Below are 15,669 nucleotides of genomic sequence, written 5' to 3'. Positions count from 1 at the left end.
ACAGTAAACAAGATGGCACTGGCCTTTGGTCAGAAAGGTAGCGTGCAGACGCTGAGCTGAGAGCAGAGCAGATTCACATCAACCGCCACCGGGGCCTTCACCACCCAGGGGTCTACAGAGTGGTGGCTGCAGGGCCCCATAAGAGCCTATGGCAATTAGAATACTCCAGCATTTGGGAAGCATTAACGACAGAAAGAGCGCTCCGCAAGAGAATTAATATTTACCCTTCACGCCTTGCAAACCGCCCTCCCACAATCCTCTGTATTAACTTTGCCTAAATTAGGTTGAGAGAAACGAAAAAATTAAAAGGGACTGATTTTTCTGAAGTATGCTGGAATGTCCGTCTTAGGTGTCCCAGGAGAGTCCCTAGTACATTTCCAGCAGGTATAAGTGAACATTAGTGGAGGATGAATAGAGCTTTGAGGAAATTGCTAATCACTCTTGGCAGAGACAAACCTCTTGTTAAAAGGTAAACTGAGGTATATTAAAATGTTTGAAGTTTATTTCAACAAAAATGGATTCCAGTCGAGCGGCACCAAACCGGAAGTGTTTAGGAGTGCACCATTGACAGGCGTTGGGGAGACACTTACAGGGAAAAGGCAGAAGCAAAGCCAGGAGATTATTGTTTGGTTGTCTCTCAAAACCTAGTTGGTTATTTGTGATCGGTTGTCCTCAGGTTTCCATTTCTTAACCGTGAGGCACTTACAGGCTTAGGTTTTGGTTTGCATACTTAGGCCACCACGACATTAGCGCCTCCCCTAATGGCCTCTGTGTTTAATTAACTGAACACCCTACTAGTGATTATTCATTCTCTGATGCACATAACATGCACACACATGTGTATAAATTCTTCAGCAATTCAACAAAAAATCCTAAGACTAGGTCATTTAACCACCTTTTTTTTTGTACTTTCCCCTCACCTCAAAATGTCTGGACATCTGCTGACTTCAGAACAGACTTCTTACATGAGACAGAATTTGATCAATTATCTTGAGAAGCACTTGTCTTCAGTCTTCTCAGAAAAGACAAGCTCAGAACAGGACATTCTGGGTAAACACCCAGAAATAGAACACACTCAAACAAGCTCCCTGGGAAGGGGCCGGGCACCGAGCACAAAACCTCAGACTTCGGGGGGGTACGAGGCTCCTGATTCTTGAGCTCTGGGCAGAAAAGCCTTGGAAGCAATGAAAGGGAAAGGTTAGGCTCCTCCAAAGAGCAAACCCAGACCTTTTCCTCCATGTGCTCCTGAGTGTGTGTCTTGAGTCCCCCACACCTCCTGCATCTTTTGTTCCAGCTAAGCAGCTGTGAGAGAGCTTTCAATCCATTTAGTCTCCCAAATATCAAGAGAAACCGATTAAGTCCTTATAGGCAGTAGGCCTGCCTAAATAGAGCACCTCAAACAAATCTTCCAAGCTGAATTTTTGTTTTTAATGTTATCTAGGCTCCTGATAGAGCCTTAACTCTGTGGGGTTCAGAGGAAATTTAATTTTCTTTAAGGGATAACATTTTCCCAAATCCTCTGTGAAGAGCTCCTAAGAGATTTTCAAAGGCGTGTAACAAGTGAGAAGAGCTGAGTTCCCCCACTAGCGTTTTAGTGTTGTTTTTAAATACCAAAAGCTAGGGTGGGACTGATGAGCCTTGGCCCTGGATTGCAGAATTATAACAGCGAGTGGAGTAAGTGATTTGGGCCCTCTGGACGCCCAAAGGAGTGAGACAAAGCCAGAGGGAGGAGCCGTTAGTGTTGAACATGACAGGGGAAGCTGCTAGAGTGATTCCCAGAGAGATTCCTGCGCCCTCACTTGTATTCTGGGTCCCCACTCAGGAGCCAGTGAGTCTGGCGGGAAGCCCAGGAAACAGAATTAACTCCATCAAACCCATACATTAAGGAGGCACGGACCGGAATTTCAAGTCAAGGAGGAAAAAGGGCATTCTGGGGTTTTTGTCTTGAGATGACTAAAAAGAGCCATGCTGTGTAACCCTGTGAATCCATTCCAGCCCTGTTAAACCTGAGGCCAGAACGCCACCAGCAGGTACCACGGTTCTGAACTTCCTGGCTAGACGAGGCCAGAAATCTGGTTCTTTTGGGGAGTGGGGTGAGGATAGGAAGAAAAACATGCTGGATCAAATTACACAAAAAGAAACACGGTGCTTTTGGCAAATTCTGAGCAAGCAGGAAACGGTGACATTGTTCCAATAAATGGTAAGATATTAGGCAGACAGTGACTTTTGAAGCTCTGTAGAGTATAAATCCCAATACACTTCAGGGAACTGTAGATACCCTTATTAATGCATCTGTTCAAATATTCTGGAAAGTAATGGAACAAAAATCCATGAAGCTATTATAATTTTAATGGTTCCTTACAATATATAGCATCTATTAGGCTTTTGAAAATCCAATCAATCACCCTGTCTGGATGATCCCTATTGACTAAATGAAAGTAATATACGTCTATAAGAAAAAAATGAATAAAATGAAAAGTAAAAGTCTATCTTCCCTTCCTGACTACCGCCCATCCAGTGTCTCTCTTTAAAGGTAACCACTGTTAACAGAGTATCCATCCAAAGAAAAAGTTATACATACAGTACACTATGTGTAACCTTGTTTTACTTACATAAAGTGCCAATATTATTGATATATACACTGTGCTGTATCTTGCTCTTAAGTCCTACGTGTATTATCAGTAAGGCTGCAGTGAACATCCTCAACATACTTTCTGACACATTCTTACCTAAATCTTTATAAGAAATTCTCAGCAGTGGAAAAAATATATAAAAGAGTGTATGAATTTTTAATTTTTGAGAGCTATCGCCAAGTGGCACTCACATTTTATGCCCGCAAGTATTTTTCAGATTGTTTTCCTGTCCCTTGTCAACAGCTGGTAATCAAATGTTAAATTTTGCCATTCCTGATCTATGAGAAAAGGCCTGAATTACATGATGACCGATTCTCTGAACCCGAGCTATCCACATTTGCAGTTTCCACTGTGAATCACGGAAAGAAGTCCACAGACTCATCAGGACTGCCCTGCTGATCAGTAACTGGCTTGTTGTGAAGACTGACCATCCAGCAAGAAGGGAAGAGACCTGGTTTCTGGGTATCCCTTCTCCTTTGTGACCCTCAAAAGGGTGACCCTGCTTTCCTCTGGGTCACCATCCACTCCATGAGTGGTGCCAGGAGAAATCAGGTAACAGGAGCTGGCTACTTCTGATTACTTAGACTTACTGGGCCAGGCACTATGCTTGATGATTTAAAACAGTGGTTTTCAAAGTGTGGATCCTGGACCAGCATCGTGGGCATCACTTGGGAATTTATTAAAATGCAAGTAGTCCCTAGACCTACTGCACAGAAACTCGGGGGGGTGGGGCCCAGCAGATTCTTTTCCTAAAAACATTTTTCCCAGTTTTATTGAGATAGATATAACTGACATACAACACTGTGTAAACTGAAGGTGCGCAGCATAATGATTTGCAGTATGTACGTACCATGAAATGATTACCACAAGGTTAGTTAACATCCGTCATCTCACATGGTTACAAGTTTTTTTTCTCGAGACAAAAATTTTTAAGGTTTACTGTCTTAACAACTTTCAAATACACAATACAGTACTGTTAACTATTGCTGTCGGGCCGTGCATTTCATCTCCGGGAATTACTTATTTTATAACTAGAAGTTTGTGTCTCTTGCCCTCCTTCACCCCTTCCCTGCACCCCCCAACCTCTGCCTCTGGCAACCACCGATCCAGCAGAGTCTGTTTTTCCAAGGTCCCCGAGTCATTCCAACGCATAATGAAGTTTGAGAACCTCTGATTTAAAACATTACCTCATTTAAATTCCCCAACAACGATCTGAGGCAGGTTCTATTATTATGCCCATTTCACTGAGAAAGAAACTGAGATTCACAGAGAGGGTATTATTACCAGTCATATACTTAGCAAGTGGTGAAGCTGGGGATGGAAAATAGCATCTGTGCAACTTCAAATCGTGCATTGATACCCATGTGTCTATGCATTTGTACTATGGGCCAAAGTCTTACGAACACTGTGGAGCACACCGCCGTGCCAGACCTTGCACTAGGCACTGGGGACAAAAAGATCCAGAGACGCTGCTGGTCCTTGCAGCCCCGGTGAACCCCAGCATGAGAACTGCCGAGAGGGAGGCTGCAGAGAGCGCCAAGGCGGGCAGGAAAGGCTTTAACAACGGCTGGTCCAAAATGTTACGGTGACCAGCATTTTCTACTGCAAAGAAGACAAATATTTGCGGCTGTGATGGGGCAGGAAGCTGCACTGAGCCCTTTCCAAAAGTGTTCTCAGGAATGTGAACGACAGCAAGGAAGAATCCCAGGGTCTGCAAACAGGGCCCCTGCTCACCTGTCTACCAGACTGTGACTGACTCCTTTCGGGGTACACGCTCAGCACACGCTTTCATCTAAAATCCGTGCTGTCCTACTTTTGCTGTTGAATAAAAGCCCCAGCAGGCGAAGCTTGAGATGGGGCCGAGGGAGAGCTTTTAGGGGTCGAGGAGTCGCACAGGGTTTCTGGGGGCACGCGGGCGGGCAGGGAGGGTCATGCAGCCTGCATTTCTGAGGCCGCAGCTCCCCCTCTAAGCAGCTGTGCGGCCTGCGAAAATCTCCACCTGTTTGAATCCCAAGGTCAAGGGGGGTCAGTCCTGAATATCCTTCCTACCTCTGTCATCCCATGGCACAGGGGTCTGCGAACTCTCTGTGAAGGAACAGACAGGAAATATTTTTGGCTTTGCGGATCGCAAGGCTACCTGCTAGAGCAGGGGTCTGCACACCTAAGCAGTTTGTCTCCTTAAGTAGATGTTCTCTCACGTTGTCTGCGGCTACTCTGTCACGAGTCTCCCTGGACCGTGTTCTTTTGTTTGAGCACAAATACTAATCAGTACCTCTTTTTCAGTTGCACAGAGAGTCAAGAACACGTCGTATCTGCCTTCAAGAAACTTAAAACTTACAGTACTGCCCGGAGGTTTAACCTCCACAGCCAGGCAGAGTCCGGACGGGCACGGAGAGTGTCACCTGATCCTCTGTTCTATGATCAGCTCCGGACTTACTGACATCCCGGCAGGTACTTGTTGTGTGCAGACATTCAGAGATGTTCAAGGGTCGAAGTTGTTGATATGATAAGGACAGCCGAATTTTCAGAGTGGGAAGAGAACCTAGGGGACTGTCTGGTCAAACCCTTTCATCGCAGAGATGAGATAAACGAAGACTTAAGGAGCTTCCAGGCCTTTCCTAAAGTCACCTGGCTAATGTATGGTCAAGCTGGGCTCACAACTCTCCACTGTCGGCTTTTTTCGGGATCTAAGATGAGGTTGATGCCATTTCCTATCATAAATGCACAAAACAAATCTGCATGACAGTTCTAACCTTCCCAATCTCCAGGTTAAAATAACATCAACGACAGTGCTCTAGCGCTACTTCTGCAAAATTCTCAACTAAAGCATATTCTATGTATTTCACTTTTAAGGAGAATGGTATATCAGATCAAAGCCAGTTAGGATCACGGTTTACCCCCTAAACCAACATTTAGAATGTGTTTCACATTTATTAGGTTCCAGCCCAATTTCCAATACTACTTTCATTTCCACCTGTGACACGGGATCAACAACCCATATTTGTATACTGAGGTGCTTACAAGAACGTCGCCTGAAAGTGGGGCAGGGAGGCGGGAGAAGAGAACAGCAAACGGTCTCTGTCTCTGCTTAGCCTAAAATCTTGCTGGAGGAAAAAACCAAAACCCCAAACCTGATGCTTAAAAGAATCATCAAATGCCCAAGTAGACAGTACCGACGAGCGCTACAGAAGGGAGGAGAAAGGGAGGTGGTTATGCGTAGGACAGACAGAAAAGATTCATGTTGGAGGTGTGATAGGAGCTTCGGTTCTGGCCTGGGGAGGAGGGGAAATGCTTCAGACAAGGGATGGGGAGGAAGTACGAGTGCGGAGGGGGGATAGAGGGTCGTGCTAGAGGCAAAGACTTTGTTTTCTGACCAGGTAGCAGCTCTTATATTCAGTGTGATGTCAGCACACTTCTTCACACCCACCTGTAAACTATAAACTTATACTTACCCTCCTCTGATTCTTTTCATTTTTCATAAACACAATGCACACAGAGAAAGCGAACTGTCCAAGGAGCCAAGAGTCCTGGGTTCTAATGTGCCCATAAATTGCTAAATGACAGGGGCCTATCAGGGCTGCTCTTGGAAACTCAGTTTCCTCCTCTATAAAATGAGGGGGCTTGGGCCAATGAGGGTCTGAGGTCCCCTCCAGCTCTGACACTCAACAATTTCTAGTTTTCCATCCTGCTAATACTTACGGCACATAATCTTTTTTTTTTTTTTGTGGTACGCGGGCCTCTCACTGCTGTTGTCTCTCCCGTTGCGGAGCACAGGCTCTGGACGCGCAGGCTCAGCGGCCATGGCTCACGGGCCTAGCCGCTCCGCGGCATGTGGGACCTTCCCGGACCGGAGCACGAACCCGTGTCCCCTGCATCGGCAGGCAGACTCTCAACCACTGCTCCACCAGGAAAGCCCCACATAATCTTAAATTAATATTACTAAGTCCTTCTCCATCACCTTCTGCTTCCCGTTTGCCTTTCCGCCACTTTGCTCCCTTCCCTCTCTCCTCTCTTACCAGGAAGTGTGCTGGGAAATTACCAGAGTGGGACGATCATGGAGTGTTTAAATTTTCATCAGATGTGTGTGTGTTGTAACAAGGCATGGACAATTGATCAACCTGGCATGCACATTAATAATTGAGTGTTGTGGAACATGTTTCCTCAACTTTATAAACAGCTCTTCTCTGAGCTTTGAAATGACAAGCTTTGCTCATAACTGAAAACCTGAATGTGGGCAGGCCTATGGGGAGTTCCTCTGACGTATAAATGTTTAAAAAGCAAGGAAGATCACAACCTGAAAGTCTCTCAGTTGGGAAACTTGGGGGAGTTTCTGCCCAACGGATAGGCTGAGAGGTGACATAAAGATGAGATAAGGATGATATGAGAATAAAATGACATAAGGATGAGATGATTCACCTGTACTGAACTTTTTTTTCCTTTCTTTATATATAGTGAATGAGATCTATCCAGCTGGCCCAGAAAGGAAGGGAAAGCCCTAGGTGCCCCACCAGTTTAAAGGATGCTCTCATCTAACATCTTTGAAAACTGCACATCCATTGTCACAGGTGAAAAACGATCCAAAGTAGAAGTGAATGGATGTCATACTTCCCAAACTCTTGGCTGGGTTTAGTTGCTGCCCTTTGACACTTTATGCCAAGGTTCAGATGGAAACAATGCCTATTTGATTATATTTACATAGCCCATCCTGGGGTGAAGGTCAGAGATAGGAAGAAGGTTAGAACTTCAACAAATGTTGGCAGAACTGAACACCAACAAAGCTAGAAGGTAACTGCTGGCCTTTGATGTAGACCTTGAAATAAATCTCAACCTTTAAATTATTCATGGCTCTTGGGTTTTTTTCCCCTCTGAACACATGCTATTTGTTCAAATATGAAAGCAAGGCTAAGCAAGGCAAGGAGATATGTGCATTTAATCCATTTTAATGGACTAACATGCACTGGAATTTCCCTTCTCCTGGTCAACCAGTTGGCTATTTCCAACAAAATCTATATAGGGACCCACACTTTTACTGCGCTTGGAGCTTTGTAATGTACCGGAATTTGCCTGGAAGTTGTTCCGTGGGCCCTCTCTTCAGGACACCAGGCCAGCCCCACTTGCTGTAATCTGTAATAAACTAGTTCAACAATAGACCTGCTTCCAAACCGCCTACGAACGACTCCCTGAAACTTGACTTTCTAATGGAGAGGCTGCCATGGAATTCTAGGAGCGTAACATTGACATTGTGGCGATCTTTTATGTGGGAGGGAGTAACTGTCAAATAACCAGGAAATTTCCAGCCACTCTGGAGAAGGAGAGCTGAGATGTCATTCCCGAATCCCAGTGCTTTACAATCCGAATCTAATTCTAAAAGACAAAGCCAAATGGGATTCCTGTGGTGTTTGCCAGAAATATGAAAGCTCATAAGTGGGGGGATGACTGGTTCTACTTTTGGAAAATACGGCAAGTACGTCGACTGCTGTGGACTTCCGCAGCTATTATTTTAGAGGTAGCTCCGTGTATGGACACCAAACTCACCCTGAAGCCATCTGGGGAAGCAGAAAATGCGGTGGAGACGAACGAACATAACTCCACCAGACATGACATGAGATATATTTCAAAATTCAAAGGATGAGGAAATGTACACACACCTACCAGGCTAGTCAGGTTGCTGCTAATATTTTTATGGTGAATTTCACATTAGAATTTGGTTCCCCTTTGCATCTGGGGAATTGTCGTCTTTGTAAAAGCACATAAAAACGAATGGAAGCTTCTGCGATGGCTCAGTGAGCTCTGCGATGCTCCCGTTCTACGTCACAGGCTTAACTCCAGCTGAGGCTCACACTGAAAGTACCTGCCATCTGCAAGTCCTCCTGAAGGGTCCCGGCTACTGAGGACTCACACGAGGGCCCCTCAGGCTCTCTGTGGCTGGGGCGCGCACCCCTTGCACAGCTCTGGGGGCTGTCAAGTTCAGCTGGGGTTTTCACAATCCCTGTTGGTATCTGCTGGCTGCTGAAATACTTCCCAGAATCAAATTACAGGGTTAAGCCGGGGGGGGGGGGGGGGGGGGGGGGGGGGGGGGGGGGGGGCGCGGGGAGTCTCTCAAACAGTAATAGGGAGATGGGGAAGGTACAGGTTGTCAGAGAGTGACAACTGGGGAGATGTCAACATGAACTTCTGTGTTTCTTCTTCTACCCCAACTCTCCTAACATCCTCTAGCCTGTTACCAAGTGTCTGGTAAAATACAGCAGTTTCCAACAAGAGCACAGCTGGTGAGCTCTTTCTTCAACTTGTTCGATTACACATGCGAGGTGAAACTCCGTTACCCACAGACAGTGCTAACACCGATGCCAAACTGTTCTACAAGGTTCCTGGAAACTTCTGAGCTTACTGTTTCAGCCTTCCTTCCTGCCTTCCTTCCAACGTACTCATTCATTCACTCACTCATCCACCAGATATTTGTTGCGTATTTCCATGTTCCAGGCACTTGATATATATCGATGACTAGGAGAGTCGTGTCCTTTCCTTTGTGACATTTATTACAATAAACCAAAACCAGAGAATTCATTAAGTCATACCCATTTGGAGAAGCGCCCTGAGGAACCTGATGAGATGCAGGAATGGTGAGCCTGCTGGGAGAGGATGGATCAGGAAGGCCTCTCTGAAAGGGTGGCCTTACAGCCAAGACCTAAAGGATGAGAGGGATGGAAGCATGCAGAGTACAGGGAAGAGCACAGCAGACAGAGGGAACAGATATGCAAAGGCTCGTAGGTGGGAGGTAGCTTTAACGGGCTCAGCAGGAAAAAGGCCAGTGGAGATGATGCCTCATGAGGTGAGGGAGAGCTGACGTTGAAGAGGCAAGCACGGAGAGCTTGAGGCCCGGGAGGATGAATGTTATTGTAAGTGCAATGGGAATCTACTCAAGGGATTTAAGTGGGGAAGACGTGCTCTGACTTATGTCAGACAATGTGTGAAAAATAGATTGAGCTGGAGGAAAGGTGGAAAGGGCACATGGCAGAAACTGCAAAATGTCTCTCTGTAGCCATTCTCCCCTCCTTCCTAACTCGGAGAACTGCAGTTTTATTCTGGAGAGCAATGGGCCCAGTCAAAAAAGTATATTTCCCATTTTCCTTGTAGCTCGGCATGGCCACGTGTAATAATTCTGCACAACAAGACATAAATTGAAGCCTACTGAGGATCTTTGGGCAAATTTGCTTTCCTGCTCTAAAGGTGCAACCCCTTCCTCTTCCTTCCTTCCTCTCCTTTTTCTTATGTGATTCCAGCTTGTAAAAACAAGATGTGATGGCAGGAGCAACAGCAGCCCTCTTAGACAACTATCTAAGAAGGTTAAATTTGATAGTATCACAGAAACCTCAGGCCTGACAGCCTTAAACCAATGAATCAGTGCCAACAAATCTGGGTTTCACTGGGTGTAAAGAAAATGCTCCATTTGTTAAGATAAAGTTTGCTTGGGTTTTCTATTACTTACAAGTGGACACCATATTTAACTGACATAACAGGCTCTTATCATCGTTCAGGCAGCCTGCACTTGAATGGTGGCAGTGAAAATGAATAAAAGTGGGTCAATTTTGAATGTTTAAACAATGGGATTTCCTGCTGTCCTACATGTGGGCTTTGGTGGTGGGGGATGGTGGGTGTGAAAATTACTTACAGGATTTTGGTCTGCGAATTTATTAAAATGGGAAGGAAAAAACCAAAGAAGGACAGGTTTGAAGGCTAAAAGCAAGAATTTAAATGTTGATGTTTTACAGGTGAGGTACCTTAGTGTTATCTATGATAGTAATCTCCATTCTTGCGGTTTCCATGAGGTGGGATCTTCCTCCAAAATTCCTGGCCCTGCTCTAGCCCTTCATTCTCTTCTTTTTCAGGGAGCAAGTGAACCAGCCTGCCTGTACAGGGTACAGTGGGCCCTTGAACAACGCAGGTTTGAACTGTGCAGGTCCATTTATGTATACTACCATACTGCATCATCCGTGCTTGCTTGAATCTGCGGATATGGAACTGGGGACAGGGAGGGCCGACTGTAAAGTTATACTCAGATTCTTCATCCTGCAGAGGGTCCAAGCCCCTAACCCCTGTGCGACGTTCGAGGGTCACCTGTACTCATTCCCGCCTGCTTCTCCACGTGTGATGTGGTACATACGGATACAGGCTCCACAGGAAGAAGCCTGTGGTCCTCGGAGCTGCCTGTGGCTGGATGCTCAACCCCCAGGTCCAGCATCAGGAAGCCCGTCATCGCTGCAGATCTCAACCCCATTATCCAATTCAGCTTTTATCAGGAGTAAAACACTGACGTTTGTGTCCCCACGTGCTGGACTTCTTTGTCTATCGCTCGTTGGTTTTACACTTAGGTTGGCTTCTACCTGTATAACATTAGACACATCCCATTCTTTCAGCCGCACGATGGGGGGCTTGTTTTTAACAAGTGCTTCTTTCAACGGGTATCGTAAGAAAAAACCAAAATCCCTCTCCTATTCTAATGTGTGGCTGCCTTCCTATCTTCCTTGTGAGAGTCAAGGATTGAGTCTTCCCTGCCCAGTGGGACTGTACACCGCACAGGAATAAGGATTTATCTCAAACTGACGCTAGTGAGCAAAAGGTAATCAGTGATCATTCTACTGTTCAGGCAGTTGGCTTCTTGCCATAACTTTGCAGGAACTGTATTATTAGAATGGTGTGGCCTTTCCCTCTCTCCCTTTTCTCTGCTACCAATCCACCCTACCCCACCTACTAATCAATTCTCTGCTTCCCTCCTTTAAAAGGTGGTCTGGGTGTTAGTGGACTTTAGCCTAGCCCTAGTAACCCCAACTTCAGAACTGCTGGGCATACACAGTCGGGTAAAAGGTCATTGCTCGCCACCAGGGAATCTAGGTAAGGTGGGCTGACAGTAGTCTCTATGAGATACAGCAGTTCCGTTTTTCCTTTTTTTTTTCTACAAAGACAGGGTGTCCCAGGTTGGTCTCATACTGGATATTTGGTCACTTATCAGAGTTTATGTTTGGGAGTTTCCTCACGTGACATTTTACACTGTGGCAAAAATGGTCTTTTGACAATGAAGTCATATAAAACACATTTACAGTTAAGATGCTGGTTTTTCATCCCCTCCTCTCTTTCCATCCTAATGGATACATTATGGCTGGGGTTTACACTGATGAAAGAGGTGATGGGCGTTCTGGCACATGATGTCATTGAAAATAATACGTATTCTCAGAATGAATATGTAAATTGCATATGTTGCCATCCCGTGCGGGGTCCTGCACCTGGTGCGGAATGGAGCGCGGCACCGTTACAAGTGTCATTTAATAGCTTTTACCAAGCAAGGGGCACATGAGCAGCTGTGAGGCGTGATGCCACTGTGACATTAACTACAGACGCAGAGTGCCCGGAAAAAAATATATGTCCTTTGTTTTGAATAGAGCCCTGGGTAATTTCCCTAACTATTGTTCTATGAGAAAAAGCCCCGTTTACTCCCTCTCATCAATTTAGGATCTGGACATGAAAAATCACCGGCATCCAGTGGTTCAGGCAATTTGCTTTCCAAATGAAAAAAAGGACAAAAAATAATACTGCAGAAAAATCTCTACTCCTGAGTTGCCTGTGTTGACAGCCAAGGCTCACCTCAAATAAAGGATCCTGAGGAGGAGTCTTTCTGACCTTCTTTCTAAACAGAGCCCAAGGACAATGCGTGACAGTGTATTCAGGGGTGGCTTCTACTCTCAGCACGGGGAGGATGTACGGGTCTGGGTGTAGAGCCCGCAGGTGAGGGTGGCCACCCTGCAGGGGCGGTGTGAACTGCAGTGGGTCCAGCAGGCACCGAAGCAGCGTCTGTCTGCCCCGCCCTGGGGGCCAGGCGGGGTGTTCTGAGGAAAAGCTACAGAAATGCTGCTCACCTTGAGAAGTAAGCTCTCAGGGCGGGGTCCGTGTTCCTCCAAGTTGCCACAGGACATGAAATTGGTTATGAGGTTTTGCCATTCGATATGGAGTAAGATGGGAAATTATGGGACTACTTACCCCCAAATGAAAAAAAAAAAAAAGAGTACATAAGAAAAGGCAACGTCGTGACAAAAGAGATGGCCCCCCAAAATCTTACTTACATTGAGTGAGGATTCCGGTTAAGGCATTTTTGAAATTCTCCTTGGCCTCCTCCATCTCCTGCTCATGGGTGGCTTTCTCGTTCATCAGCCGGCGGACATGGCTGTTGGCCGACTGCACCATGGAATAGAACTGGTTTGCGGACCGCCGGTTTACTTCCCCTCGCTCAATCCAGGACAGCAGCACTGTGATGGCCTCTGAAAACTTGCTATCGTCTGGAAATGCAAAACCACCAAGTCCAAATCACGCCCAGGAAAGATTTTGGTTTTCACTTTGGTTCCTCTCTAAAGGCAAAGCACGGTCCATCCTAATGGATATGTTTTCAGAACTTGACCTTGTGAGCTTTCCTGCGACTAATGGCTCCATCATCACTTAGCTTGTCTTCCCACATCTAGCTCCACGGCACTGCGCAACCACCCAAGAAACAAAGGGGTGGTTCACCCTCTCAATGAGCTCAGTTTTAGAAGATCTGTTCTGGGCATCCTTTGAAATACGGTACAACTGCACTCTTCCACCAAACCCAGATTTCTCCTTCTTAAGACGGGCTCGAAAAACTGTCATTCACCTATCTGGCCTCCAGTTGATTTCTTTATTCTTTCACCAGAAATAGCATACAGTGATACTAGTTTTCTGACTTAGAATCTGCTGAGTTATTGTCAAGATGTGGATGACAGATTAAATTACTTTTAAAAGTGGTTGTGATGTGAGATATTGTTCCCAAGGTGGTAGTAGGAATAGGTCAATTCTTATACTACTGCAGTTCAAAACTAATTTCACTTTAGGTTTAATAGAACATATTTGATTAGGCTGAAAACTAGAATATTTCCTTGTTTTCAACAAAAGAGGACCTGTTCCGGGGTGGTCAGTGTTTGCCTTGGAAGGCTACTGGAAACCCATTTGAACTTGGTTTGAGGGGTGTGTTGATGGGGGGAGGGGATGGGAGGTTCTACCTGTAAATAAGTGATAAAGTTTATTTCAAAGAAACCAATATACTTGCCCGTTCGCAAATAGTTACTGGAACAGATCTGTGTTTTACAACTGACTTGGAGGTGGAGAAGAAGCAAGTTTGAAGGAGATTAAGTTAACTGGAAGTGGAAGCTGTATGTCGGTTATTACAACGTTAATTGATCCCATTGCTGAAGGCTCACTGCGTATTTTCCAGACAAACTTGAGGAGACGAGCCTTTCATCCCTATTTTTTTACCCCCAAAAAGATGTGATCTAAGAGAACTATCCTAGAAACTAACACAACATTGTAAATTAACTATACTTCAATAAAAATTAAAAAAAAATCCTACATTTTCCAAGTAAACTGAGTAGAATCTGAGTTCTAAAACTAAGAAGCAAAATTAGACTAAAAGATTCAGATGCTTCTCACGCATTTGACAAATACTAAGTGACTACCATGTTCCCTCTACTAGAGGGACAGCAGAGACATCCTTGTACACTGTATGTGTCTATTCCATTGTTTATATATTATTATATTGTGTGCATACGTACACACACACACATACATACACACTCTAGATGAACAGACAGAGGGTGGTTCACATTTAGTAAAGGAATTTTATTTTATTTTATTTTACTCACCAGAGGTTTTACAATCAACCACCGCTGTTGGTATTTTACACACCATACAAAGCCTGCATTCGCGGAGTGCTTTGTGAATCTGGCGGAGCGCTGTGGGAACACCGTGAGTACCTTTTCTCCCAGAGGCCCCCTTTCAGACCAGGGCACTTCACTGCTGTGGCTGCTTCCTGCCCAGGAGGTACGTGCACTGAGTGAAGGCAGGGTCGCTTGACCCAGCGCCCGTGGATTCTCCAGGATGGAAATCCTGCTGTTGATGGGCCACCGTCCCGGGCCCTCTCCCGCCTGGGTGGTGCCGGTCTGGGCTTGGGGATCAAAGCTTTACTCCTGGGCAAACCTGCCCCTTCTGCCCTCACGCTTTGATCCGAGGAGATAAGTGGCCTGGGGAAGGCCCACAGGGCGGCCCGCACGTGAAAGACTCAAGTTTCCTTGCCAATTTCAACCAACCCGCAACTGAGCGCGCACTTGTTCAGCGTCACAGCTGGTTTGCACAGTTTTGTTAACTATGGAATTTCAGTCTGAGTTCAACCCTCAGCGAACTCCAGCTGCACGGGGTTCTTATTTCATGGACCAGAGCGGCTTGTATAAGATAGAATCCATCACACAACTTAACACTGCGTTCAACCCGTGGAGAGGCCCATAATTCAGCATTATGCTTGTGGAAGCCCCACTGCGACCCTTACAGTCAGAATAAATTCTGTCTCTCTCCCTCTCTCTGCGTCTCTGCAGATATGTGTTAGGAGAATGGGCCTCCGAAAAGACAGCAGAAATCAACCTAATGCTTATAAGAAATCTTTTCTTTTTTTTCTCCCCCTCTTAAAAAATAACAACAACAGAAAAGAGAACTCTGACTTCATGAACCATATTTCCCCCTTGCTGTGACTTGCATCTCTATGTAACACAGAGAAAAATCCTAGACGTTTTCATTATGGGGCTTCCAAGGAGAGAGAGAGCGAGCAACGGGGTCCCATCTTTCTTTCACCCTCGCAGGGGCGCAGTTTTTTCTTCTCTTGCTTGTGGTTACACAGTCCATAAATACCCTAATTTACTGTCAGGAAGAACACACTTAAATTTTAAAAATGCATGTTTCCTTGAATGACCTAAGAGCCAATTTTTATCGTTCTTCACTCTTAGACCTAAAGCATAAGTTCACCAGATCAGAGCTAACTGATAGTTTTCAGAAAGAGAGACAGCAATTTTAGGATTAAGCAACTGAAAATACACAGTTGAAAAAGTAAGTAGGCAAGAGACTTTCTAACATTGTAACAAGTAATAGTAGGCAGAATTCCATTTTCTCAGTATATATGAATAAAATAAAATATACATTATATACTGTATAT

At 45.3% G+C, this 15,669-nt stretch overlaps 1 protein-coding gene across 4 annotated transcripts in view; it reads right to left on the bottom strand.

The window, feature by feature from the left end:
* Positions 1–15,669, bottom strand: part of ENOX1 (ecto-NOX disulfide-thiol exchanger 1) — a 610,579-nt gene that overhangs the window by 129,349 nt on the left and 465,561 nt on the right. For all 4 annotated transcript variants that reach the window (XM_059995963.1, XM_059995964.1, XM_059995965.1 and 1 more), the window contains one exon: positions 12,746–12,958. In XM_059995963.1, the coding sequence (XP_059851946.1) occupies positions 12,746–12,958 (213 nt within the window). The remainder of the gene's footprint in view (positions 1–12,745; positions 12,959–15,669) is intronic.

This window comes from Delphinus delphis, chromosome 18 (genome assembly GCF_949987515.2).
Source record: "Delphinus delphis chromosome 18, mDelDel1.2, whole genome shotgun sequence".
Lineage (NCBI taxonomy): Eukaryota > Metazoa > Chordata > Mammalia > Artiodactyla > Delphinidae > Delphinus > Delphinus delphis.
The sequence above is the reverse complement of the archived record's forward strand: the minus strand, read 5'-3'. Positions and strand labels throughout refer to the sequence as shown.